We start from the raw sequence: 27,560 nt of genomic DNA, 5'->3' as shown, positions 1-27,560 counted from the left end.
ATCCACATACAGTTCATTCAGACAGAGCTCAGATCAGCTTGCTTTTCAGTACATCGTATTTGTAGATGTGATTGCTACATCTGCTATAAGATAGCAGATAGTTGTATTCACATCACAGTTTTTTTGCAGTATAGTGACTCAAGGCTGTCATCTGTGTTCCTTTTTCATACTTAAAATAACAGTGGTCATGACTTAACCATAAAGCAGATACTTTACACATCATGCAGCCCTAGTCTGAATGTTGGTCACAATTCTTTGAAAAAGAAATGTAAGGAATTCTTATAAAAATATGAATTTTAAATAAACACTAATGGCAATATCGGTCTCAAATATCCATATTGGCCTATTCTCTGAGAGAATTTGGAGACATACTGTACATCTCCACATGGCTGATGTGCCTAGGCCTCAGTCAGCCTTATGTTGTCAGAGTTGTCCAAAGTAAGTGCTTTAAATGCCTATGATAGGCGTTGCTTATTGTCTTTACTCCGCTGATACAGGCGTAAAAACATGTGAAAGGACAAATGCTTCCTTGGTAATTAACTTTTTGGCAAGTCAAAGGATTGTTTTTAAAATGCTTCAGAAGTAAGGCTGAACATTTAAACACCTTACTACTCAAGGAAACCAGAAGAAAAACAAAGGTGTGGTGAGATGACTGTCCTTCAGCCGTCTTTATCTGTGGAGTGCTGTAATCTGGTTACTGACTAAACCCACTCAGCCAACACTAGCTCATTACATAACAAGAGAGCTACAGCTGGGAAGGAGGCTGATCGCTGCCTGGCTATAGGGGTGGAGGAAGCCCTATACCCAGTCCTTCCAAAGTTTCTCTAAGATGAACAGAGATGTAAAAGTATTGCTGCATTGGCACTGAAAAGAGAGAAAGATGAGTTGCTTCAGCCCTTCTTGGTATAAACCGTAAACAACTCTAAAAAAGTAAAAGTCCTCCTTTGATTTTGTAAGGCCCTGCAAGGCAAATTAGTGATTTGTGATACAGGGCTATATAAATTAAATTTGATTAACTTGGTAATATTTATGCACAGTACAGCACAGAAAAATGTCTCTGCTGGTGAATAGAAAGAGTATAACTCAGCCAATTTTATAATTTTCTGCAACATCAGTTATCTTGAAGGGCAACTGGATACATCATATGAATAGCAGAGGCATTACTTTCCATAGGCTTGCTTTAATGCCAAAGCATATGATAAGCATTGCATTATAAATACCCCCTTAGGCTAATGCAACGCTTCTGCAGAGAGAGGTTTTGCATAGCTAAGCAAGTCACTGCTCTTCCTTGTTAAATCCATTTACAAAAGACTTTTAACCAATCTGTTCATCATAAAGACCACTGACTCACCTTACAGCAAGGGCATTCTCTTAGCTTGTCGCTGCTGGTCATAACTTCCTGTTCTGCCGCCTCACTTAGTCTCCCATTGAGCTTATCTCGTTGACCATTACTGAGGAAGGGGGGATGTTTTTAGTTACTATTGATTTACACTTCAGAAATCTATACAGTAAATTAGAGTATGACCATTTCCCCAAAAGAAAAGAAAACTAAAAATCTAGTAATTGGAACAAAATCAATTCAGGCCATTGAACTGCAGTAGTACATCCACACAGCTGTTGTTGACATGTGAATTATATGAACTGGTGAACCTTTTCACATCCCATTATCTCAAAATACTTCTTCATATGAATCTAAGGAAGCTTTTATCTTGGAGCAAATGATGCTTATCCAGCTACAGCATGGACAGGTTTTTTTTAAATTCCCAAATATGGACACTAATTGTCTTTTACTGCTTGGCTTGGTACACCAAGTGTCAAGCTATGTACATGTACTTAAAAACAAGTGAAATTTTTAAATATATGGGAACATTCCTTAAGTAAGTGACTTATTCTTACTGTAACAGAAAACATCTTAGTGGTGTGAAACAAGTGGCACGCACATTCCAGCCTAGATGAAAGCCTGACCACCAGCTGTGGGCGTCTTGTGTGTATAATAGATAAGACAACACCAGCTGATGTCAGAGATTCCACACCATGCCTGCCCTCTCAGACGCCATGCCACTGGAGCTGGTCTAGTGAAAAAGCTGTCCAGTCATCACACAAAAATTTGCCAAGTCTAACTCCCCTCTCACGGCCTCCCTATCCTGCTTGCTGGCTCAGAATCATCCGAACCTGATCCATGTGAACTCAGCATCCAGCCTTTTTTTCTCCATGAGAGCTTAAGGCAATACTTACAGATGATCTACTGATAGTCTATTTAACTACAGTTTTATTGTCTGGAGTGTATAAAAGATGCAGCAACATTGAACCTTTTCCCTTAACTACTGTCTATTTTATTATTATTATTAGATAAATCATTAGTATTGTCCATAAGCATATTGTCCCTCAGTCCCAATAAGACACAGAACTGCTTACCGAGTATCTATCCTTGCACCAGAGCAGTAACAACTGATAAAGACAACTGCAGTACCAATGTACACAGAGAATCACCACCTAATCTTTGAGTTGCCAGAATTAGAGCAACCTCCTGTTTCAGACAGTCTAAAAATAATCAAGTCATAATCACAGTTTAAACATAGAAAGTCTGCGCTGTGCAGAGTTCAAAAACAGTCGACAACCAATATTTAAACACTGTCAGGGACAAAATGCCCTGGTGAACACATAATAAACACTAACTGAAGGCAGCCATAAACCATTTTCACATATTAACTCCAGACAATGCCGGGGGAATCAGGTCCAGACATTTTACCTCATGTAGCTTACAGCGAGATAATGTGCAAGTCTGATGCATCTTCACAGAGAGGCTCTGCCTGTTGTCAGCAGGGGCTGGGGATGTGTCTGTATAGAGCATACAGGAGGCATGACATAGCAGAGATCACATTCCCACATTACCCTGACTTTGCACTAGGGCTTCCAGAGATAAAGACCAAGTAATCTCCAGCCTGTATGATTCAGACATTTGCCTTGTTTGTCTGAAAGCAGCTACAAGACCCTTTTGGAATTTTGTGGCTTTCTGCATTAATTCCTCATAAGAAAAAATATTCAGATCTTTCATGTCTTCATTGAGAACAACTATAGAAACCTCTTAATGCTAGTAGAAAAAGTATGTCACAAAGACGAACTTGAGTCAGGTACTAGCATACCTAGAGTCTTGTTAAGCAAATTAGTTTGGAGGTGTGGACTTGAGCTACTTTGACTGACAAAAATAACTTAAACTTTTTGAGTTTGCTCCACACAAGAACAATACGCTTATGTGAGCCATGCCAGACTAAAAGGAGATTTAAGAGAGAATTGATGAAGCTTAAGTATTTGTTAATATTCTTGAGTTAGATGAAGATCAGATCGTGTTTTATGACAAATTAATGCACAAAACCCCAAATGTTCAAAAGGTTCACATACTTTTTCTTGCCACTGCATCACTGACATCTCCTGTTCTCATACAACTTGACAACCAGCCATGTAGCCCTAATTTTCATGAACAAGACAATGGTATTTTTGAAACCGTAACGTTCTTACAGACTGAGCCAAGCCTCTCATTGTTAAGTTAACAACATATTATGCAGACGATGGGCACAAAACAGGTTTGAAATGACAAACGCATCCTCCAGTGTGCAAAATATTTAGGTGGCAAGTCTACATTTGGTTCAGGAAAGGGGACATGACTTCAGACAAAACATCTCCTAGTCCGTGGAAGGCATTAGAGAGTTTTATAGTGGTTTCCTTCAGCCTAATGTGGAGTCTTGCTGATATTCACTGGAGCAAAGTAATAACAGCCAAGTTCAGTGAACTGAAATGTGCAGTATTAGCTTCTGAGCACAACTGTTTATCAAAGTGTCTGAGAGCTGATGTCATCGTGAAGCAGTGCATGTAGCAGACATTTCTGAATTCACTTCAATCGCTGTTCCCTAAAGTGGTGCACAACATGAAACACACATTTTAGTGGACAACAAGCTTGCTCAGAATTTAATTGTTAGGGTGAAACTTTATACAATGACCAGAGGTCTACTTCTTCTCATGGAGGGTGATTACAACAACTTTTTGTTTAAAAAATGAATAGGCCTACCCACACAGTTTCCCTTTTAACAGGATATGTCTCATCTGAGAGCAGCTGGTGATTTCTGGTCTCTCTATGATTCAGCTAAAGATAACTAAAACGAAGGAATGATACCATTTAAAAATTTACCCAAAATAGTCACAACATTTCTTAAAAACATAACATTTTTCTAAATGGTCCATTATTCTAGCAAAACACAAAATACATATTGTGGCTAGATATGAGTTAAATGAGCAGAGCTCTCCACATCGTCCACACTTTTTTGCTTTTCTCTTTGTCTATTGAGAAGGTTTATTAGGCAGTCTGTTAAAACCGGGACAGGTCACTGCAGTCAGACCCAGTAATCACCAGTCAAGAAATCGTTAATTAAGAGCCACATGAAGCAGACTGCTGTGGAGAGGGCTTTAGGGGACCATAAGTGGCATTCCCACATTCCACACAGAGACCACATTACATTGTGCATATTGTCAGTGTGGTGGACACCTGAAACAGCAGAAAATGTAATGAGGTTATTTAATCCTCAAAGTGAGTGAGGAATGTGCAAGCCAATCTGCCATCAATGCATTTCTGTTTCAGAGATGTGCACAAAAAGAAACCCAAAACAGGACGTCAACAGTAACTGCTGTGAAGCATTCAGTGTTGCTCTGCGTCTGAAGGACAACAGCACAGAGGCAGATGGATGAATTGATTAATTTTTAACATTATGCGTTGGTTTCAGTATTGCAGAAAGCTGCCAACCTAAACTCCAGACTCTGTGGGTGAGAAGTCCTCTTTCACCCCTGACAGCCTCCTTATTGATTTTTAGGCTTTGTGCAGAAACACAAGCCTCTGCATCCATCTGAACACTGCCTATTTATCAGCTAAAGGTAAGGAAATTCAACCATGAGTTTCAAATTATAAAGGCACTTTATAATTAACGTATGATGACTAAAATAATACAAATATGTTTAAGAAAAGTAGTGCTACGTCTACAGGACTCACACTAGGCCCACACATCAACATATACACTGTTAGAGTAAAACTAGGCACTTTGGTTTAAAGCATCTACACAGTGATTTGCAGTGCGGGGTAACAGACTGCAAGTTTCCAAAGCAGGATTTCAATTTCACTTTGGAAAGTTGTTTCATGCAGTTGTTGTGCAATACAGAATATCTGCCCCAAAAAGTGAAGCATTTAAAAGCAAAGCACAAGAGGCAGCATACTAAGCAAAGAAAAATAAATAAAATAACATTCAAAAAATAAATCAATCTTGGTATTTTTTAATGTCTTGCAGTCCATACTGACTCAAAATGTAGTATAAAAAGTTTTTTTAAAAGATACTTAAGACCTAAAGCTGCAAAACTGTCAAACTGCTCAAAATCTAATTTTTGCTTTGCCTACACAGATTATGCCTAATATTACATAATTCACATTTAGAGATGACTACTGCTTTGATTTGGATATCAAGCCTTGAGGAATATAAGACATTTCTCAGACACTAACATAATCTTAAGTACGATTCAGTGCATTTGTTCCACTCATGCAAAACAAAATGCTGCAATAGGGAGACATTAGCTGCAGAAAGTATATAATACTGGAATCATAGTGGATGTATGACTCGCAGCTACCATGTTGTAAGACAGGCCTTATTCAAATGTCCAAGAGCAACTCATGCTAACTCATCCTGAATGTGAAGCCAACCAAGCCCAGCTACAGCTAAAGCCAGTGGCTAATCAAGCACCAGCCTCTGCAGGCGGGCAGCACTAATGCTCATGCGAATGCCCACGTGCTGCGGGCCAGGCCCTGTACACAGCAGGGTGACTTCACGTCACTCCCTGTGTGATGTCATCCTGGGTGACAGGCTCCTCATCAGGGCTGTGTGTGGGATTACTCCCTGGATCAACAGGGCAGGGCGGTAGGGACTGATGTCTTCTGTCTCCACAGTAAACTACAAACTACACTTTTGTCCACAAAGTTAAGAGTTGCACTCTTCACCTGTTACAATGCATATACATAATATGACCTCCATTTGCAGCCATGTTTGATATGGAAATGTATTTTTAAAAAGTATGAAGTAATGATGTTATTTTAGCTGTATAACAAAATGTGTCAAATGTATAATCATTAGTAACTCCCCACCCTGTACTGGATGTAGGGGAGGAAAAGGTTAACAGCATAAAGTAACTGATACAGCAAGCTCTCATTACCACAGCTTCTCTTGTGGGAGTGACATGTCATGCTGTATGGATTATAGCTGCTTGGCTTGTACCGTAAGGCTGTATCTTTTTCCATATAATTGTTCCACCCTATATTGCAGTTACTGCAGATGAATAGTAACTGTGTGTTTTATCTAAATATGTCAGTAGCTCTGTGAAGAGCCATTATCCACAGTAATGCAGAATAGAACGGAAAAAATAATGTAATTGCAATTTTTTGAGGAATATTGCAATTTAATAAGCATTGTTTCTTGTCTGCAAACAACTAACAAAGAAGTTAGTTGGTGTATGAAAGGCTAAAATAAACATACTACAGGCAAGATGCAAGCAGTCATCTGACTGGCTAGCCTGTCTCTGAAACCGAGAGCAATGCTCTTCAGAACACTTGTGCAAATTTTGAGAATGGACACTATTAGATATTACACTATTATTATTATATAGAAACTGATTGTTTTGATCTGATGTATGGAGTGCTCTTATGGTACCTAGGCTGATCCACTGGAGGTTGGGATTGCACCACAACAGTTGTTCCCAAACCCAGTTATCAAGCCCCAGTGCCTTGCTTGTTTTCCAGCTATCTGTGCCCTACCCACTGATTACCTGGATCAGGTGTGTTCAGTCACGTAGAAGCTGGAGGATACTATGAAGTAAAGAAAGACAAAGTGAATTGATATCTTCCAGATTTTGATTGACTGAACACATCTGATTGAAGTAATGAGCAGTGGGTAGGACAGGGATAGCTGGAAAACACGAAGGGCAGGGGGAATTTAGTTTGGAAACCACTGCACCAGAACATGCATTTTTAATCACTAAATTGTCAACATGACCTGGTGATGCTTTTTTAAATGCTGGAGAATATCTGTGATGCTGCCACACAGGATTGCTACCTAAGCAAGGTGCATTAAGCTCAATGTGGGTTTGCGTCTTTATATAAAACAAAATAGGTCAAGACAACCAACATACTGTTGGTTACTGACCTCAGGGCTTATTTCAACTGAGGCCATTTTCAGGATGTTAACCAATTTCTTGAACTTTCTTCATCCACTTTCACTCACAGGTATCAAAGCCTGGGCAGTGTGTCTGTATGTGAAGTGTGCCGGGATGATTTTCGGATTATTTAGACGCTGTATTATTTAAAAAACCATTTAATCACAGCCTTGTGGTTTGAAAGTTGTGTCCCGGAAAATCTTAAAAGTGATTTTAAAATGATTAATTGTTCAGCAACATGACTTTCAAACTCAAGCAGCTGCTGACACCCAGGTAGATGTCATAGTTTAGGTCTCTCCACCCTGACACAAACAGCCCTGGGCGCTGGCTGGATGTTGTGTCACAAGACTGGTAGGCAACCAGCCATGTTGAGGAGGGTGAGGCTCCGAAAGAGTTTTATGAGTTGCTGTCTGGACACAGAGGCCTCTCAGAGACAAGTCACCTATTGATCCCTATCTCATTGTGGCAGTCTAGGGATAAAGGTAGTTTTCTCTGTCTATCTGTTTACGTCTTTTCAAACAGTGCTGTTTAAGGATAAGAACACATGACTATATGGATGTAGGTTCTATGATGTGCCATTTTGTCATTTACTTCATGTTGAAGACATAGAATGCTGCAAAAAAGAAGCAGATGCTAGACTTAGCTCCTACCTTACTACATATTCTAGGCTGACCAAATCCAATGCAAAATTGAGTGGAACATGTACACTTGACACAGAAGTTATGTGTTTGCCCCACTAACCTGAAGAAAGACTCAACTACTTACTTATTAATCTGACCGTGTTTTAGATTTCCTATGGGAATGCCTCCATGGCAGAATGGGCTTGGCTCTAAAACTGACACTGGATCCCTGACGCACACACGTATACACACTCAGTGAGCAGCTGTTTGGGTCCAGCAACAGATGAATTTAAATTTTTATACCCTCTGAACCAGCATGGTTACTTTGTGAAACACTATATTCACCAATACAGTCAAAACAGCCACCGTGCACAAAAACTGCTGTGTTAAAGATATTAACAATATGACATATAGCTATGTTAAGTAACAAACATTCACAAGCCATTTCGTCTAATGAAATTTTTCTTTTAGACTGCCTGTTTGCAAGGGAAGTATGCTACACTCTACTTAAAATACTTGCCGGAGGTGCTGTCTGTGCAGCTGTATGCATCAATATGTTCCTTGAACTCATGAGGACTTGCATAATGAAGCCTGACAGTGCAACCTCACACACTCTTTTTGATCTTCTAGCCACAGCCAGAACTGGCTGGTAACTTACCCAGCACATAAACACATTGTTGGTTACTGGTTTTAGTGATTGAAATATCAGAAGGCCCATACTTTGCAGCAATAAACTAGCAGTTTGTTCTAACTTTCCAAACAGTGCGACTGAACTACAGTCTTATTTGCAACTTATCAAGCAGTCCAACATTTCAAGTATCACTCTGCATGGCCATTGGATGGAAAGAGTACAGGTGGGAAGGCTGGATGCGTTTCTTTTTTCCACTCCATAGATTTTTTGAAATTCCATCAAACATCTAAGGTGAGGTTCCAATGTACTGCTCTGTATGTGTCCTGTTGCTTTTTAGCAACATAAACAGCCTCTGCAGGCCAAATGCAATAAAGAGCGTTTTATCTCTGTCCTACTTTTCATGATGACTCGTTTGTCCTGGTGTCCCAGCATACAAAAGAGCCCACAATTACAAGACCTGAATAATTCAAGGCAATGTGTAAGGCAACCCTCCCTCATCGTGGTAAGGTTGGGAATGAGGCATATAACCCCAGTCCCAATTTCAAAATGAGCACTGAGCCCTGAACCCACTGGACCAGCAAGCTTAGGCAGGAGTCACACGTATCTAGCAGCAAGGTTTGGGAAGAAATGACTAGGACAGTTCACTCACTAGATCACGTTAGTCACTTAGTGGTAGCATAATGAAATAAGTCCTTTAGATTGCAAGTTGGAAAATCCAAGGTAGTGAGTGGACTGTTACTCAAGTAAATAGTACATTACACTCTGATAATCCAGATCGTGACTGTCAGCTCTTAGAAGCCAAGTCAAATTACAAGTTAATCAAATGCAAAAACATAATTGAGAACCAATCTCCAATTGAGAACAACTTTGAGGTGTAATCTTTACATAGAACAACTATAGATGGCTTATGGAGCTAATTCATGTTCAGCAACCATTAATGTTCGCAACCTGTTCTCCACGGCAAATAGATGCAGCTCAGCGCTACTGATGATGGCTTGTCCTAAATGTTGACTGTGAGGCAGTAATATTATGGCTACGACTATTCTTTGAAACCAAATATCAACGAACAATACGCATGCTTACATAAACGTATTAGAGTCGTTGAAACGCATGGGGTTTGTGCACAGTTTACACACAGACGATGCACTTTATCTTCACCTAATAGGCCATGTAATCGTGACTTTGAAAAACTGCCACGTGGGCAATAAAGAAATGTTTTGTTTATTTTTCAGTAAGTATACAGAACCGTCACGTTTGGCTAGCAAGCGGCTACCACAAGCTTGGCTAATCAGCAGCTAGCGTTAGCCAACGTTAACGCTAGTAGCTAGAGTATCCCTTTACTGCTTACCTTGGATGGCCTGATAGACGTTGTTTTCATCGTCCTATTTAGTTTTCCAAGGAGTAGTAACCTTTAAATAACACATATGTTCCCAGGAGCAACAATTCTTAACTTTTTAGCATCTTCATGGATGGAACGAAACATAAAATCCCAAACCGGACCACCACCGACAAAGTAATTTCTCCACCACTTACAACAACATCGTCAACCAACGCGTTGAGCCCACCCCCAACTGAATAGCCAGCCAATGGGAGACGTGACTCTGTTTGACTGACACTGCGAGCAACCAACGGTCATTCTTGTAGACTTTGACCGATGCTGCCCAATAGAGTAAACACCAAATGAGAACGACAGAGTGCAAAACGCTCATCTGCCAATTGGCTGCAGAAGAATAAAGGGCCAGAGGTTCTGTCCGAGCAGCCTATGACTGTGGCACCGGACCCGGAGTGACAGGTGCTTTGGAGTTGACAAAATAGCTGGGATGTCACCATCGCCTGGGTGAGGTCATCTGGGATGATGTAAGCCCTACGTCACTGGCAGAGCTAAATAAAACGCACAATAGGGCACACAAATGCCTTTTTAAAACGTTTAATTTTCTCCAAGTTATAAAACAAACACAGTCCAGCACAATAAAATGCATGTTACATTGAGCAAACTGAAACAGTTTTTTGAAGGAAGCATGAACACCATAAACATACAACCAACAAGTTGGTGTTGAGAGTACAAACAAAGTTTCACTGTCAGAGCCAAATGGATATCCTTCTGTTGCACTGTACATTACCAATTTATAATAAACGGCAAATGCTGCTAGGGAAATTTACTCTTTTGTTAATCATACCCTAAAGAGAACAATTTCTTGTGTCAATATTTGAAAAATTGCAAAACTAGATGCCATACAACTGTAACTGAAAAGTATTGTACAAAAATTCAGACATTAACGTCTTATGAGCAGATGAGAGGATTTTAAACTGCCTGTCAAACTGACAGACACCCCCTCTGGCCACAGACAACTCAGCGCCGCCTCCTGTCTGGACTTCTGCTGCGTCTCCGTCCACCAGCCCTGCAACAAAACACATGAAATTCTAAGTTAAATCACAGTTTATGAAATGATATTAACTGTAGTGTTCTAATACAACATAGATTATTTAGATACCATCTAGATAACTGTCATCTATATGGCTCAGCTGTATTAACATTAGAGCATATACTAGGTAACAAAATAAATAAAAATTACAATAGCACAACAAAATTCTACCAAGATGAGTATACAACATCCTATTCTTGAGGCACTGCAGTTTAATAAAGTGCATAATGTAAAATGTTGACAGTGCCATTAGAGTCAAACATACTGTACACTGTCCTCACCTTCTCTTGTTCTTGGGGGGCCCTCTGACAAATCCCCAGTCGACACTGATAGGTTGGCCCATCAAGTCTTGACCGTTCAGTCCTTCCATGGCTGCTTGGGCCTCTTTGTACGTTTCATACTCCACCAGTGCATACCCCTAGTGACAGTTATTAGGACATCATGTGAGCTTTGCACATTTATGGCAGTTGTGGAATTTCATAATGAAAAATTTATTTTGATTTCAAACAACCAATCAAGAAAAAAAACAAAACAAACCGATACCACAGCTAAAGATCAATCCAAGCTAATCATCTTCATTAGGCTGAAAGTCTTAACATTCCTTCAAAAGGACTGAAGAGATAATAAAATGTATGACTTTTACTATGTGACGTCAATCTTCAAATAGGCAGTGATGAAAATAAACATTCTCTAAGCTCTATTGAAAGAACTGTGTTGATGGAGTTTCATGGGTGCAACATCCTTATTCCATAACTGTAACAATGCTGCCACCTTGTGGTTTACAAAGTGAACGCAGTGTACATTGAGGATCAGAAAACCTGGTCTTCTCCTGCACGTTTCCACATGACATGAATGAGGGAAAAAAAAACATACATTCTGAATACTATCAATATTTGCAAATGTGATAATTATAATCCCCCCCCCCTTCCAGTTTCAACATGGGCTACAAAAGAAGACAGTTAAAATACAAAGAATGTGATTTCTCTAACAATTTCCACATTAGAACTGTGATAAGAATAGTTTAATATGTTAATATTTGAGTTGATAAAGCAAAGACCTGTATCAAATACATTAAGTTAGGATCCCGAGTTGTTTTATACAATGAATACCTCCTTCAATCAGGCATGAACAAACGTGAAACATGTAAGTTATATTATTTGATGGCATATAATGTTGCTCTAAACTCAATTAGGAAATAATATAAAACTAAGCCAGTTATTCAGTTTTAAGGTTGAGTCAACATAATGCCTAACTTGGCATTCTTTGTCTATTGTCAAATGTAAAGGGTCAAACAATTTAGCTGTGCTGTCAAACAGTTGCTACCTCACCTTGAGATAGCCTGTTCTGCGATCAAGGTTAAGATGCAGGTTCTTAATTTCTCCAAACTCTGAAAACTTGTCATGGATGTCTTCCTCTGTGGCCTCTTCATGTACACCTGTCACAAAAAGGATCCAGCCCTCCACAGCTGCAAAAAGATAAAGACAAGGAAATACATTAGGGACCAGAAAACAGGTACAGGTACAAAATAGGTACATATTCCTAATATTATTTCCTATATAGTCACATACTGTATATCAGTGCTTTTTTTGAACACATTTGCGAGTAAAATAAATTAAACGGGTTTTTTTGTCTAAACTGGTAAAGACATGGCCTATGAATGGGAATTATTTGAGACAGATTTTATGTATTAGTGTTGCTACGTGTTACTGGGTAAATAAAGTCATAGAACAGACAAGATACAAAATATTCTAACAGTGCAGGAAAGACATGTTAGGTTAGACCTTGGCATCTCATTCATTTATTCTATTACCTTACGATTATATTTGAACAGCATCACTTACATCTCTGAGGTCCTGGCTCGTCCCCATCCTGCTCCACAGTATCATAGTCCTCTTTGATTCTGGACCTGGCTCCTTCTTCTGTACACAGCAATACACAGGTGATATTAAACATCGATGACTAGTCTGCAAAATTGTATTAAGAAGCCCCAGTGAAAGCGGTTTCACAGCTTACCTGACCCAAAGCCACGTCCTTTCCTCTTCTTGGCCTTCTCTTTTAGCTTATGGATGCTTTCTGTGAAAAGAAAGATAAAGTCACAACTTCATCGTACTGTAACTTATCTACTTCATCTCCACAGGTTTCAAATTTAAGCTCTCATACGTTTGTCCACTTTTATTCTGTTTCGTACGGCTGTTGATGGACAGAGTAGATTGTCTAGATGTAACATTAACATTTGAGTTCTTTGTGACGTTAGTTTTGTTGATGACTAAAATCTCACTAGCTAGCTAACCCAGCTGTTGAGGAATTACAATACATTAACGTGCTAGCGGCGACTGATAGCACGCCAAGTGCAACTGTTAACCAGCTAACTTGGCTTTTTTTAACCTTTAAGCTTTAAGCTTTACAAAACACGTAAAAATAACTTAAAAACGCGATCTAGCTTAACTAGTGAAGAACACCATTTGATTCAAACACCCCTGCGTTGTTCGCTTAGCATTAGCTTGTTAGCACCGCTCCGGCCTGGTACCACGCACTCTGAGTTTGTCGCATTTTAACCTACTCACATTTCACGTAGAGCGAAATTTTTTCACACTGCCCGAACTCCTGTGCTACGGGGAATCTACAGCTAACATGTATAAATGTTTGTATTACCATCACCATCCTCATCCATAGGAAAGTCCTCGCCTCCCGCTTCATGAAGATCCAAAACGTCCGCCATGATGTCTGTGTGTACGCAACTGACCTGCGCAACGTGCGTACGCAACAAGAACACACGGAGCGGCGGATGTTGCCAGTTTGGGTAAAAGTGGGTCTACGAAATCATCAATGGGTGTATAAACTGATAGAAAGCCTTTAAGTTTCATAGGAAAGCTTTATGTTTTGTTTTTATTCTGCATTGTTTTTAGCTGTGTGTTAAGATCATTCCTTTTATTGCAGACTGACATAAATTTCAAAACCTTTTTAAAATTATTCAATTTATTCTACCAGAACAACACAGACAGCAATTACACTGACCGCTTCCACAAATCAGCTGTAAAACATTTTTTCTTTAACTAGTAATAGCCTTACAGTGTAAGGTGGATGTGGAGCATTTAAGTTAAGTGAATTTTACAAACTTGGAAATCAACTGGTGAGGCTTCAGAGCTTCCATCTCTGCTCCAAGACAAGTTCTCTCAGCTGAACGTGCCGGACTCACTGTGCAGGTGGATTACAGACTTCCTGACAGACAGACGGCAGTTCGTGAGGCTGGGGAAGCATGTCTCGGACTCCCGGACCATCAGCACTGGATCCCCTCAAGGCTGCGTCCTCTCTCCTCTGTTATTCTCCCTATACACAAACAACTGCACATCTGGACACCGGTCTGTCAAACTCCTAAAGTTCGCAGACGACACCACCCTCATTGGCCTCATCTCTGATGGAGATGAGTCAGCCTACAGGAGCGAGATGGACCGTCATGGTGCAGCTTGAACAACCTGGAGCTCAACGCTCTCAAGACAGTGGAGATGATAGTGGATTTCAGAAGAGACCCAGCCCCCCTCCAGCCTGTCATCCTCTGTAACACCCCAGTCACCTCTGTTGAGTCCTTCTGTTTCCTGGGCGCCACGATCCCCCAGGAGCTCAAGTGGGAGCAGAACATCAGCTCCTTCACCAAGAAGGCTCAGCAGAGGCTGTACTTCTTGCGGCAGCTGAAGAAGTACAACCTCCCAAAGCAGATGCTGACCAACTTCTACACTGCCATCATCGAATCCATCCTCACCTCCTCCATCACAGTCTGGTTTGCTGCAGCCACTGCCAGAGACAAGGCCTGAGAGAATCATACGCTCTGCCGAGAAGGTGATTGGCTGCAGCCTTCCATCACTCCGGGACCTGTACGTCTCCAGGACCCAGAGACGTGCATCCAGGATTGCAGCTGATCCCTCTCACGCTGGCCATGCACTATTTCAACCTCTCCCCTCTGGCAAGAGACTCCGGTCCATCAGGACCAGAACCTCACGCCACAAGAACAGTTTCTTCCCTGCTGCTGTCAGCCTGCTGAACAGTTCCCCAATTCCCCCCAGATAACCTCTGCACAAACCCCCCCCCTCCCAACCGACTGTGAATATGCGTATTTACGTTTGTTTGTTTTTCCTGCTATTCTATTCTATGTCTGCACCTAACATCAGGACAAATTCCTAGTGCTGTAAAATGCCCTTTATTGCACCTGGCAATAAAATGTTTCTGATTCTGATTCTGATTCTGATTCTGATTGATTTGTGCCAAACCCCACATAAAACCAGAGCTTTGCTCACAATACCACCAGAGGACGCTCATGCATCCGTGTTTCGGGGCCTGAGGCTTTATCAAGGAGTGTATTTTATCACCATCTGGTGGTGGAGTTGGATCAAATGACAGTAACAACTGCCATAACGAACCTGTTCAACCCACCAAAGGCAAGGCGTGTAGATCTGGCATGCTGGAGATGCGCTGGATGAGTAAATGTTGGATTGAATACATGATGAATTTGGTGTAAGAGTGTTGAGAAGCAGCAAAATAAGAAACCAAAGGTGCGAGGAAGAGCAGCAGCAGTGGATTGAATCAAGTGGATCTTTTATGGTTGCTCAGGTGCAATGGGCCCAGGTGGTCCGCCCATGATTACCTGCACACACCACAGAGAGAACACAGGGACAACCCCCACTCTAGCAGGCCGGGGGCCATCACAGTATTGAGTTAGGTGCTTTCTTGGGGTTATGGTGTTGCAGTAACCAGGAATGATAATATGCTATGTGGATTATTCACTGAAGTCCAGCTGATGGGAACTCTATGTAATTAACATTCAGCATTTATGGAAAGTTACTTCTGTCAACAACAATTAGGAAAAGAAACACTGGAAGAGAAACTGTGTCCAAACTTGTGAGTTTTATTGTATTGTGTCTGCCAGTACTGAAAAAGTAAAGTTTCAGTATCAACTACTACTGTAGAAATAAAGTAAAAGAAAAAGCCATCAAATAGAGAGACATTTTTATTAATATATTTCTAGGACACTGAGTTATATTTATTTAGTTTTAAATCACAGCCATCCAGTTATGTTTGACTTCATGTGATTGCTAAACCTCACAAAGCTTAAGATATTTCATACACAAAATCTGCTAATTATATGAAGATTTCTGTGTAATTGCATTGTCATAGCTCACATATTGTCATGATGTACAAAAACAGATGGATGTGTAGGTTGCCATACTGATAATGACAAACAAAAATAGAAATTATTTCAAATAGGATCAAATGTTTTTATTGTTGATTTGCTTCATGGTTTCAAAAAATATGAAATAACAGACAAGTCCCCTGAAGCATATGATAAAACATGGAGACTACAGGACTTTCTACTGCTTCTTCTCTGATTTCATCTGAGATCAGTTTATCAGCAGTGCTTCTCACAGTGTGTTGTATGGAACAACTGCTGATAGGGGTGATAGTCATCGAGCTCCAAGGCTTTGTCAGCAGATTTCAGTAACTCACAGTCTAACTGACATCACAAAAAATGGGCACAAATTTAAACAATACTTAACTTGTGCAATGCTTTTGTAGAAATAATGAAAAGTTAAAAAAGGAACAACTCAGACACTAATTGCACAGAATTAAAGGTTTAGGTTTGTTTGTATTTGCTACTAATATAATGGTGAATTTAAACCTCAATGGGACCCTTTTAGTTTTTCTTTTATTTAATATCATCTAATTTCTATTTAAATATGTTAAAGCAAGTATTCAGATTACAAGTAAATGGATCAATATGTACACAACATGATACACTTAAAGTATATTACTTAAGAATAAGTAAAAATAATAATAATTATAATAATAAATTACTGTTTGGTATTTCGGTTTATTCCAGTGCATCATATATTAAGAAGATAATGTGTTTTGTCTTTAAAATTGTGAATATCATCAATAACTATACACTCAGGTAAATGTGGTGCTAAGTACAAGTAGAGTACAGGAGTAAAAATAAATGTTAATTAATGTGTGAATTAATGCAATAAATTGAAAAAGAACTGACGATTGATTAGGTCACAATACATTTTGGGCTCTTGTGTGTGCAAGCTGATCACAACTGTTACACAGCCTTTCACAAATAGGTGTGTGAAGAAAAGGGCATTGCTAGTTCTTAATGCAAAATGTTGTTATATGTGTTATAATTAGGTTAAAATGTAAGCATATGATGTCTTTTCTGAAAATGGTTGTGAAAAGATGATGCTTAGTTTTTATACTTATCGGGTTTCAATGAGCCCAAATAGCAAAAAGAATTTAAAAATGCATATCTAATTAGTGCTCGGGTCTTAAGAGGTTAAATAATCGTTCTCTTTCCAACTCACGCTCACACAGAAGCGGGCAGAAGCCAGCCAACACAATGACTGCACGCTTGACAGGTCACTCCTGTATTTGGAAGTGATTCAATTCTGATCAGCCAAGATGAACTCATCCTCTGGTGTTTTAAAAGCCTTGGGCTCCTGAACAGAAGGCACCATTAGGTCCAAGAACCCCACACAGTAAGGTACGTCTCCTGCTGGTCTATGTCTGTATTTCTTATTCTTTGTATGGCTGTGGACGACAACAAATTGCTTATACATTAGAGAAAAACCTACTGACTGCTTATAAATGCCTTACGCCACCAGACTACTACTTTTATTTTGTGTCATTTCTGAACTTTCATTGTCCTGATTAATTCTTTTAACTTTCTTCAGGTTGGTGTTGCTCATCTGCAGCCATGAAATTCTCCCTCATTGCCGCTCTTGTCGTTGTTCTGGCTGTTGCCCACGGTAAGATATGTTTCCACTGATTACATAATGCAGTAATGTGTTTGAAGATCATGTACAGAATATGAAAACACACATTCTGAAAAGCAAAACCTTTAACAACTAAAAACTGCCTTGATTTTAACCTGATCACTGCACAATTTAGAAGAATGGCTAAATGGATGTACTGTACCTTCAAATGATTTTAATACAAGAGCTAAAAGCTGGTGCTTGTAAAATGGTGTCACTGTTCATTCCTCCTCTTCAGTCTGCTAACTCTGCTAGTGCTAATTAAGTTATGTTGATTTGAATAAAGAAGTTGTGCTACAGATCCTCCCTCTGCCCCTGTCTGTTTGTTATGTTTTGTTTTTGTTCATTGCTCCCTCTCCTGCCACTCCATATGTGGACTTCCTCCGATCTCCACTCACTGCTGGACTTATTGCTCATTCATTTCACCTGTTACTCCCTCTGGTCTATAAACACCCCTCAGTCCTCAGTTCCTTGCTGGTTTTTTGACTTCATTCATGCTCACTCATGTTGTTCATGCTGCACCCTGTTCCTGGACTCCACGCCACTAGTTTGTCAGTTTGTTAAGTTGGTCGTTCAGTCACTTTGGATAACCCTGGACTCTCTGTTTGTTTCAACCTGGACTGCACTTCGTTTGTTTGACCCTGGTTTCTTGTGTGAGTTTGTGAGTTGCCTGCCTGTTTGCAGTGTGGTTTTTGTTGTTACTTTGTCCTGTTAGCTTTGTTTGTTCCTGTTTGCCTGCCTTCCGCAGTGATTTCAGTTGTTACTTTGTATGTCGGGTTATGGTTTTGTTTGTATTTTGCCACAGCATTTTTGGGTTTCTTTCATTTGACACTTTATTAGTTTGTGTTAGTTTCCTGTGTCCCTTTCCCTTTTGTTAAATCTCATTTTGTTCATACCTGTTCGGTCCCTGTTCGTAACAACTTGAAATGTGTCACAGGCTCTGAGGCCGCGTCACTGGTGAAGCGTGACGTCCAGGCTGAGGTGGACAGGCTCACCAAGATCTTCAATGACATTTCTGCCGGCATCACCAGCACTACGCATGATATGGTGGAGAAGATGAATGTTCTGGATGTGACCAACACCACCCAGTGAGTATAACAACCAACACGACAATGTAACGTTAGCCCTGGATAAACAGTCAGTTCTAAACACTTTTTAAAACCACAAACCTGAGTCAGAAGCAGTGATTAACATCGTCACCTTCTGTGTTTCCCACAGGACTTACATGGAGGACAGCAAGGCCAAAATCCAGCCTCTGGTTGAAAAAGTCCAGGTCGAGGCTGCTAAGCTGCAGGAGCAGGTCAAGCCCTTCGTCACCAACATTGAGGATCAGGTCAAGCCTCTGGCCAACATGATGGAGAAGCTTTTCCAGCAGGGTTTATTTTGGCTTGAAAGAGCTTAATGTAATTTGCATTTTTAGTACAGGGGTTAATTTAAACAAAGCCAAAGGGAAGAACATATAGTTGAAATGTAATAAATTATAATATGAGAATGGTGTATTGCAGAGTTGCATATTGAAGTAAATGTCAATATCAACATAGCTTCTAACCTTTAGGACCAGTGAGATGTTCCATCATTCATGGTTCAATATTCTAAAGTAAGCTGTCAGAGGCTGGAGTCTAGTGTCAGATTGATGAGATCAACCCAAATTCAAATATAGTAACTTTGTGCCAAAAAACGGACCAAATACACCCAGACTGACAAAAAGCTGACTGTACAAGAGTCTCAGGGCTGTGGACACAGCTTCTATCAAGTTGATTTATATCTCAGGTACACCTTAAATAAACTGTTTAATCAATTTAACAAGTAACAAGCATCTGCATAAACAACACACTTAAAGCTGTGAAAAAGAGTTGGAACACATTTTTTAATATTAACAAAATTAAAATGGCATTTTATTGAAATTCATACAAAACCTGTGGTGATTAAGTATTTTACTAATCTCCTCACACACAAAATGATGTTTCTTATAAGTTAAATTCCACCTATCTGTCATCTCATATCCAAATAGAAGGCATTAAAAAATATGCCACTTACCAAAGACCCTGCAGAAATTACCCTGGATGCATTTCCTGTAGAAAAATCAATGGAAGTATGTAGATCACTCTGAAACCAAACAAAATGATTCACTGAAGGTCGGCAGCCTCTTTTAAACGTATAGTTTAAAAAGCCTTGGTGTTATCTGTTAACAACTGATGCAATTTAGGTATTTTGCATTGTGTAAAGACATTACAATTCAGCTGTATAATAGAAGCCAGTGCTTAAACTTAAACATACAGTATAGTGGAAACACTTTCAAGCGGTTTCAATCAAGTAAAATTCAACAATTTTACACATAAAAGTAAAAGATCTGGATGTTTTTCCCAATGAATTCCATAAACCAGCTCCAACTGAGCTCTCACAAGCCGTCCAGCTGCAAACAGCTATATTAATTTAACACTTCTGTGCAGTACACACATCTGCAAAAGGGTTTATACATTTCATGGTTAATGTCAGCAGTAGTTGAACATTTATTAAAGTGTTTAATAAGGACATCTGAAATATGCTTTTAAAGGAAGATGTAGATTCACTATTCTCCCTGAGATATTGTTGTTGCTGCTTCAGCTGGACAGAAATCACACTGTGTGACAGTGTTGGACACATTTAAACAGGATTTTTCACACACATTTATGAGTCATTGCATGGAAATAAATCTTAGCCTGATCCAGTTTATCCCAGTTGCACATTTGCAAGACATCAGGGTGCAGACATTTTACAGACTTGGCTTGAGTTTAAGCTTGTGTCTCAAAGCAGTGAGGGAGACAATGACTTGTTGTCAGTTTAACCACAAAACAACAAAATCACTAGTCTTCCAAGCTGCCGTGGACAAAGACTCCATGAGACTGATCCTTTCTATCAGTATTTTTGTAAAATACAGAATTCACAGTTTTCACACCAACTGCAAATGCACCAGTTAAATCAATTCAATTTATATTAGTTTACACATTAAAATGCATGTAATTAACATTATTCTCTGTACTGTTAATCTGTTGGTGTCTGCTCCTTCCACTTCAGTTGCCAAACTATGAATCATACTCAAGGTGGCCTCCTTGAGCTAATGTATGATCTGGATATTCCTGTCGAGTTCAGGGAGGGCTGAAGAAGCTTTAGACAAAACCTCCATGGTTTCAGAACCCTTCAGTTGAAGGCCACAGCCTGTGTTTTGCAGCAGCACTGGCAGTCCTGAGCGTCCTTCTTGTTGTGCTTGGAGAGATTAAATGATTCAGTTGGCGGCCGTTCAAGAAACCATCTGGAAAAGTGCTTGAAGGAAACACGCTTAAAGAATAGATCAACAAGCTTTCCCTACACAGGTTATTATTTCAATTACTGCAATTATATAATTGTGACTACTTCACTATTGCTCACCCAGCATTTTTAATATTTGAAATCTTGCAGCTCTTTTTTTATTAAATATTTAGTTCTTGTTTGCCACTGCATTGAAATGTTAGATATTTGCATTCCCATATATACTGAAGCACCAAATTTTGCAAAACCTGCCATTTGCAGACCTTATTACACGGAACCAATAGTTCAATGTGAACCTGCAGAGGGCTCTGTGTTTTTTGGACCTGATGTTCTGGAGGAAGGTTGAGGCAGAGAGGTCTGAAGCAGGGCCAGGGGTCAGGATCAGAAGTTATCTGCCAGGACAAACAGTGTGATCCAAGGCTCAGTACAACCTGTGACAACCCTGCATGCTGCAACAGAGAGAGAAAACACCTGCTATCAAGCTGTCGTTCAGTCACTGTGGTGTGTTTTTATGCATCAACGTAGAGTTCAGCATCAGTTTGTTCACTGTTCAGATGTTAGTCAGCACCCCTGCTGTGATGAATTACCTGAGTGATGAAGAGAAAAGGAACTGTCACCTCTGTAATATCACTTGCACTTAAGAATTTCAAAGCTCTGACAACATTAACATGTTCATTTAGTTTTGAACAGCCCATTCTCTTAATCACCGACGCTGACTCAAAGCTGTGATTAAGCTGTACAAGGCATTTACTTATGTTTCACAACAGAACAAAGTGAAATGTCGCAGTTAAAAGTAAGAGTACAAAGACTATTTGTTCAAATGAAAATTAATTAGCAGCTATTTTGATAATCGATTCATTGTCTTGTTTCATTTTACGTAGAGATACAAAACATTTTAAGGACGATCCAAGATCTTTTCTTTTAGTAAATTTAACAAGTCAAATGACAACTTTGTCTTTGACCTTGTAAAAATAATGAAATCATCATTATTTGCTTCCCCAGTTAAAAGCAATAGGAGTATATAAAAGAGGAGAAGAGATGTATAGCATAATAAAGACATAATTAAAAACACAAACAACTGAAGCTGTGAACAGATTTTTTAAATAAATAAAGATTTCATATTCATTTTCCAGCTGTTTCAATGGATCACATTTTAGAAGAAGCTGTAAGAAGCTGCAAAAATAAAAAGAAATAAATTAAACCAGCTCCCACTGAGCTCTTACAAATCATCCAGCTGCTGAAAACCGCTGTTTTGTTTTTAAGACCTCGGCTACGTGTGTGTGTTGTACTTAATTCCAGAAACCGTTTACATCTATGGTTTAAGATTTTGCGTATTCAAAAATGTAATAATCGTTTAACATGGGTTTTGAGTGTCTAAAGTCTGTTTTTGAAGGAAGACATACAGCCAATGTTGAAATTTTGTTAATGCTTCAGTTGGACACAAATCACAGAGACAGACACTTATCATAGTGTTGGAAACATGTTTCAGTGACGTGTCCAACACATGATAAATCATACTGACACCTGAAATGCTTGATTTTAGCTGTCAGTCAAGTACTAACAAGTCATCCTATTTATTTAAATGATCAGACATTATGACATAAACTCAGATACAGCACATGAAGAGTCTGTGGCATTAGGATGGATCCATTGTACTTATACAAGTGTCGCCTGTTCCTTCTTCAGCACTTGCAGATTAAAACATCTAAACAAGTCTGTTTCTAATTTTTTATTTCGACTGCTGCCTACAGAAAAAGTGATCAGTTATTGCTGCATTCACAGCTCCACACTTACGGTTTGTGTAAAATGTCACTGCCTGAAACTGATTCCTACTGTGATTGTGGAAATGATGTGAGTATTTACTGAAACCTGATAGCACGGCTGTCAACAGTGCTGCCATCTCTCTGCCCCCTCTACAGAGTCAAGTCATGTGTGAGTGTGTGTTTGTGTGTGTGGACCGCACAGGCACAATGAAATGTGATCTGCATGAGTGTGTGTGTGTGTGTGTGTATGCACCTACATTACAATATGATATGGTCAGCTAAGGTGTTCATGTTGGTTGATAACTGTTTGTGTGTGTTTTTGAAATTAAAATATGTGTTTGCTTTTCATTAATGGGAAACCAGATTTTTCTGGGTGTCACTCTGTGTGCAGCAATTTGATGTTTGATGCAGGGATGTAGAGACACACAACTGAAAATCAATGAGAGAAAACGGGCGACATTGACAAACAGTAGAAAAAACTGTCACAAATTATAGGGAAAACGTTTCTTTGGATTAACAGATCTCCGCTGTCGCTATAAACAGTGAAAAAGGCTGTAAATATTTAAATGGCGATTCAATCATATTTGCGCTACGTGTCAGTCAAAACAAATCAAAGAAATACAGCATAAAGAAAGATACACAGATTGATCTAATGGTGAAATTGTTGGCACTTACCATTTCTGAATTAGGCACCTGGGGTCATCCACAAGGGCGTCGATTGCAGGCGCATACAAAAAAAGAAGCAATTTTCACTGCACAAAGAGTCTCTTTGTAAAAAAAAAAAAAAAAAAATCAAACTTGAATTCACAGAAGAGATGTTTAAAAAAATGGTCTTTGACTCACGGAAAATATGCTAAAACTATTTGGGGTTAAGAAAATGGAAGGTTTGAGGGGGCCAATCTCTAACACCTAGCATTGAAGACAAGAGAGTCGATGTTGGCCTCTGAGGGGGAAAAAAGGACACAGTCTGTCTCCATTGGCCAGTGGAGAACACTGATAGATATGTTTTTGCTGGCATGGGTTATGTTTTTACCCAGAGCTGACAGATAGACAGCCCCCATCCACACAGGTGCTATTCAAGGAAACTGTGTAAAAGTGACGTCACTGAGAAAAATCTAGCCCACAAACCTTTTCAACACTCGAGTCCCGCCCACTACATGTTGCTCTGTTCATATTTTTCCCATTTTCTCCTTTTTTCCTTCTCCACTTCTCTCTCTTTCTCTCTCTCTTTGCTCTTTGTCCACTTGTCTTTATGGATTTCTATGTATGTATCTATCAGTTTTACAGTCCATAATGTACAACAAACTATGTGCCTGTGAACGTGTCTGCTGTAAGGTCACTCTCATTATCTCTGTTTCAGTTTCTGTCTCTATCGGTCTGGCTATCTGTCTCTCACACACACCGACACACACAGTATAGGTTGAACACACTACGCTATATAAATCGTTCAGTGTTTGTTTTCGTTTTGCACAATGCTCTCTGAACGTCTTTGCTTCTACGCTGTTTGTGGGGCTTTTGCAAATGTGCGTAGCGCCTGATGCGAAACCACCAAATGAAGCTTCCCCCAATTTTCATAGCCCTCCAATTTGGAGCACGGCCGTCTCCCTCTCTCTCTAATGCTGAAACACCACTTTGTGAAATTACAGTACAATTTTGAAAAGTAGAAACAGGCAGCAGGCAATTCAGGTGCTCAGCCTCCGCAACAATGGAGTGCTGGCCTTGGTGATGGTTGCTAGGCAATGGAGGAAATACAATGGCCTCCTCTGAAACCAAAGGCCCTTAAGTGGACCGACAGGAGTGAAAGCACACACACACACACACACACACACACACACATATATAGACACACACGCACACTCACAAAACAGAGCCATGCAGGGAAAAGGAGAGTGCAAGTGAAGCTGTGCACCTCTGTGTGTAGATGCTCGACCGAAATATTGCCGTTTGGAGCAAGAGGAGGGTTTGGATTGAATAGGCGGGAATCTGGTTATTTCTTCGGTAGCACATACAAGAAACCTACAAACGTACAAGCAGGCTAGTGCTGGATATGTTAAAAAATACATGCACATATTGACTATATAAGCTGTTGCTACATGTCTGTATTGAATACATAAGTTGTAGGGTCTTTTTTGTTTTGCTAGATGTCTTGGGACAACCTGATAGCGGGAGATAATGTTTCAGACGGAGCAATGTATTGACCAATCACATGGTCAATAGAACAACATTTAGTGGCTACTCGTGTCTGGCAGCCTGTCTGTCTCTCCATCTGTCTGGTTATTTTTATATCTCTCTCCATCCCTATACTGTGCTGTTGTTCTTGCCAAACATTCACACAGTCTGCTGACTAATTAAGCTAAATTGTTAACGGTGCAACAGGTTCATTTCCAACTCTGGTGGTGGAACTTAACAAGTGCATTTCTTAAAATACTGTACTTGAGTTTACATTTTAGATACTTACAGTTTACCTTATTGTTTGCATTTACTGCTAGTTTACATATAGTCCACTAGACAAAAGTAGTAAAGGTGTACTTTCAATCGTACTACATTAATTTGACAGTGTTACTATATCCTGCACTCAATTCATACTTACAAGTCAAGTTAAGTCCGTTTTGTGCACAACAGCTTATTTCACATCAATTCATATATAGTTTGGGATTATAATTATTGGTGCATCATTACTGCAATTTTAGACTGTTTTGATGAGAATTTAATAATTATTAGATTTAGCTTATTTGAATCATTTTACATGCTGCTGAGTTGTTTGTGAATTTCACACTGGGAATCAATAGAGTCTTATGATTATACAGAATTTTGAAGCCAGTGGATGAAAAGCAACATTCATATAGGCCACACACAGAAAACAAAGAAAGTAGTGTTTGTCCCGGAAATGCAGTGAAGTTGAAGTAGGAGGAAGGAGCAAATGGAAATTTTTGACTGCGAAAGGAGGATATGTTGGTAAAATCAAATTACCACAGTGAAATATAATATAAGTAAATTCATTCATATATTAAGTGTTGTGATTGTTTTGACTATTAATCAGATCTCGATTCACTGATGCAGTCCTACTGAAATAAAACTTTTTTCTATTTCTATTTTCTTTATTATATATATATATATATATATAGAGAGAGAGAGAGATGAAAATATTTTTCTGCAGAAACGTCTCCACCTCTGGGGGGCGTGTCTGAGTTTGATTGACAGCACCTGCAGCACCATCACGTAATTTAACTAAACAAAATAGGCAAATAAAAAAAAAAAGACTTGTAGGTTAAATACTTTTGATAGATGTTGTGTTTTTTAGCAGAGGAAAGGTGGAGACGGAACACCTTGGTCTGCTGCACCTGCAGGCCAAATGCATGACGGGACATAAAAAACAACGTGGGTACGTTTGTAAACAACCTGCGGTAGCATGCTAACATCGGCTCACATGCTAACATTTCACCATCAAAACCTGTGTCACCTGCTTGTATCACTTCGTGGATGTTGATATTAAAACACCAGCTCCACGTTTAAATTCACCTGGGAGAATCACGGGTCAATTCAGTGCTGTTGACCTTTGGAGCGAGGTGAAGGAGGCGTGTCGCCCCGATACTCATAAATACACATAAATACACATGAATACACATGAATGGACGTTGGATTTTGGTGCCGAAGTTTCGTTTACAGGTCAGTTTGCACGGTGTTTAATTTGCTTCCCCCTCTGAGCTGATTAATTAACGAACATGCTTGCAGATTGATAGAAATGCACTTTTTTCCGATGGAATTTGGTGTAGCGCGCGATGCGTGTTCAACATAGAGGGACTGACAGGAAGACAGAGTTGATGTGGGTTGTTTTTCGAGTTTCTGGTCCATGTGTTGTGCAGCATGATCTCAGGCTGATCCAAAAATGAAAACCGAGTATTTTTTATTGTTATTTTTAATAGTTCGTTACAAATGTAGTTGCGCAACAATTCAACACTGACACACTTTCTCCCATATTCCGTTTCTGTGGATGCATCAGAATTCAAAATCTAATTTGACTTGTGTGTTACTAAGTTTTTCCCGTTTTAAGTGCAGGTGTTTTAACTTTTGGCTTCACCATAACTCGACTTGACCAGTCCAGACACCAGCTCTCACACATGCCCCCCTGCAGCAGCACTTCAGTCTGTTAACCTGTGTAAAACAACTGTGTTGAAACTGGTTCTATGGTAAAAAATGTTTTGAATCATAGACACAGGAAATAATGGTGACTACAGAAATACTGTGGCAGAATGAGAAAGTTATCAGGTTTTCAAAACCTGATCCCAGTGTACTCCTCAGTTTGGATGAAATGTTTGTTATAATAATAATAATAATAATAATAATAATAATAATAATTATAATTATAATTGTTATGCACAGTCAAGCAAGACATTAAAACATCTTGCTGCAATATTTATATTTTTATTTATAGAGTCACAATTGCAGTTTGACATAATTTAGTTAGGTTTGTTTTGAGGAAACCTCCGACAGAACCTGCCCCCCAATCTACATTTGGAAACTCTAGGAACCACAAGTAGACCTGCACTTAACGAGAGGCTGTTTAAGGAGTTATTGGGATATTCTACTAATAGTGAATTATAGTAGTCCAGTCTAGAAGTATGTATGGACTAGTTTTTCAGCATCACACAAAAACAATCATAAGTTAAGCAACATGATGAAGTGGTCTTGGAAACAGCATTTATTCTGAGGATGACAGCTGCCACTACACTGTATTTTCATACTGTTCTTTTGTTGCCAAATGGCATCAAAATACATTACGGTAAATGTTTTTTCTCATTCAG

At 39.4% G+C, this 27,560-nt stretch overlaps 3 protein-coding genes across 11 annotated transcripts in view; 1 reads left to right on the top strand and 2 right to left on the bottom strand.

The window, feature by feature from the left end:
• Positions 1 to 10,034, bottom strand: part of otud7b (OTU deubiquitinase 7B) — a 29,276-nt gene extending 19,242 nt beyond the window's left edge. For 6 of the 8 annotated variants that reach the window (XM_026371897.1, XM_026371901.1, XM_026371903.1 and 3 more), the window contains exon 1: positions 9,836 to 10,034. The gene's annotated coding sequence lies outside the window, so the exon portion shown is untranslated. Of the gene's footprint in view, positions 1 to 1,351; positions 1,452 to 6,849; positions 6,890 to 9,835 lie in introns of all 8 variants that reach the window. The other 2 variants (XM_026371899.1, XM_026371898.1) reach the window with 2 other exon arrangements.
• Positions 10,035 to 10,398: 364 nt separating this feature from the next.
• rbm8a (RNA binding motif protein 8A) lies at positions 10,399 to 13,675 on the bottom strand. Its single transcript, XM_026369792.1, has 6 exons — positions 13,563 to 13,675; positions 12,924 to 12,983; positions 12,752 to 12,829; positions 12,239 to 12,375; positions 11,192 to 11,328; positions 10,399 to 10,886 (listed from the first exon to the last, which is right to left on the bottom strand). Exons 1-6 carry the CDS (start codon positions 13,627 to 13,629, stop codon positions 10,838 to 10,840), a joined length of 528 nt encoding a protein of 175 aa, XP_026225577.1. The 5' UTR covers positions 13,630 to 13,675; the 3' UTR covers positions 10,399 to 10,837.
• Positions 13,676 to 26,238: 12,563 nt separating this feature from the next.
• Positions 26,239 to 27,560, top strand: part of ntrk1 (neurotrophic tyrosine kinase, receptor, type 1) — a 50,962-nt gene continuing 49,640 nt past the window's right edge. For both annotated transcript variants that reach the window (XM_026371358.1, XM_026371355.1), the window contains exon 1: positions 26,239 to 26,424. In XM_026371358.1, the coding sequence (XP_026227143.1) occupies positions 26,373 to 26,424 (52 nt within the window). In that variant the 5' untranslated portion in view covers positions 26,239 to 26,372. The remainder of the gene's footprint in view (positions 26,425 to 27,560) is intronic.

The sequence above is a fragment of the Anabas testudineus genome, chromosome 16 (genome assembly GCF_900324465.2).
Source record: "Anabas testudineus chromosome 16, fAnaTes1.2, whole genome shotgun sequence".
Taxonomy (NCBI): Eukaryota; Metazoa; Chordata; class Actinopteri; order Anabantiformes; family Anabantidae; genus Anabas; species Anabas testudineus.
This window is presented reverse-complemented; position numbering and strand designations above follow the sequence as displayed.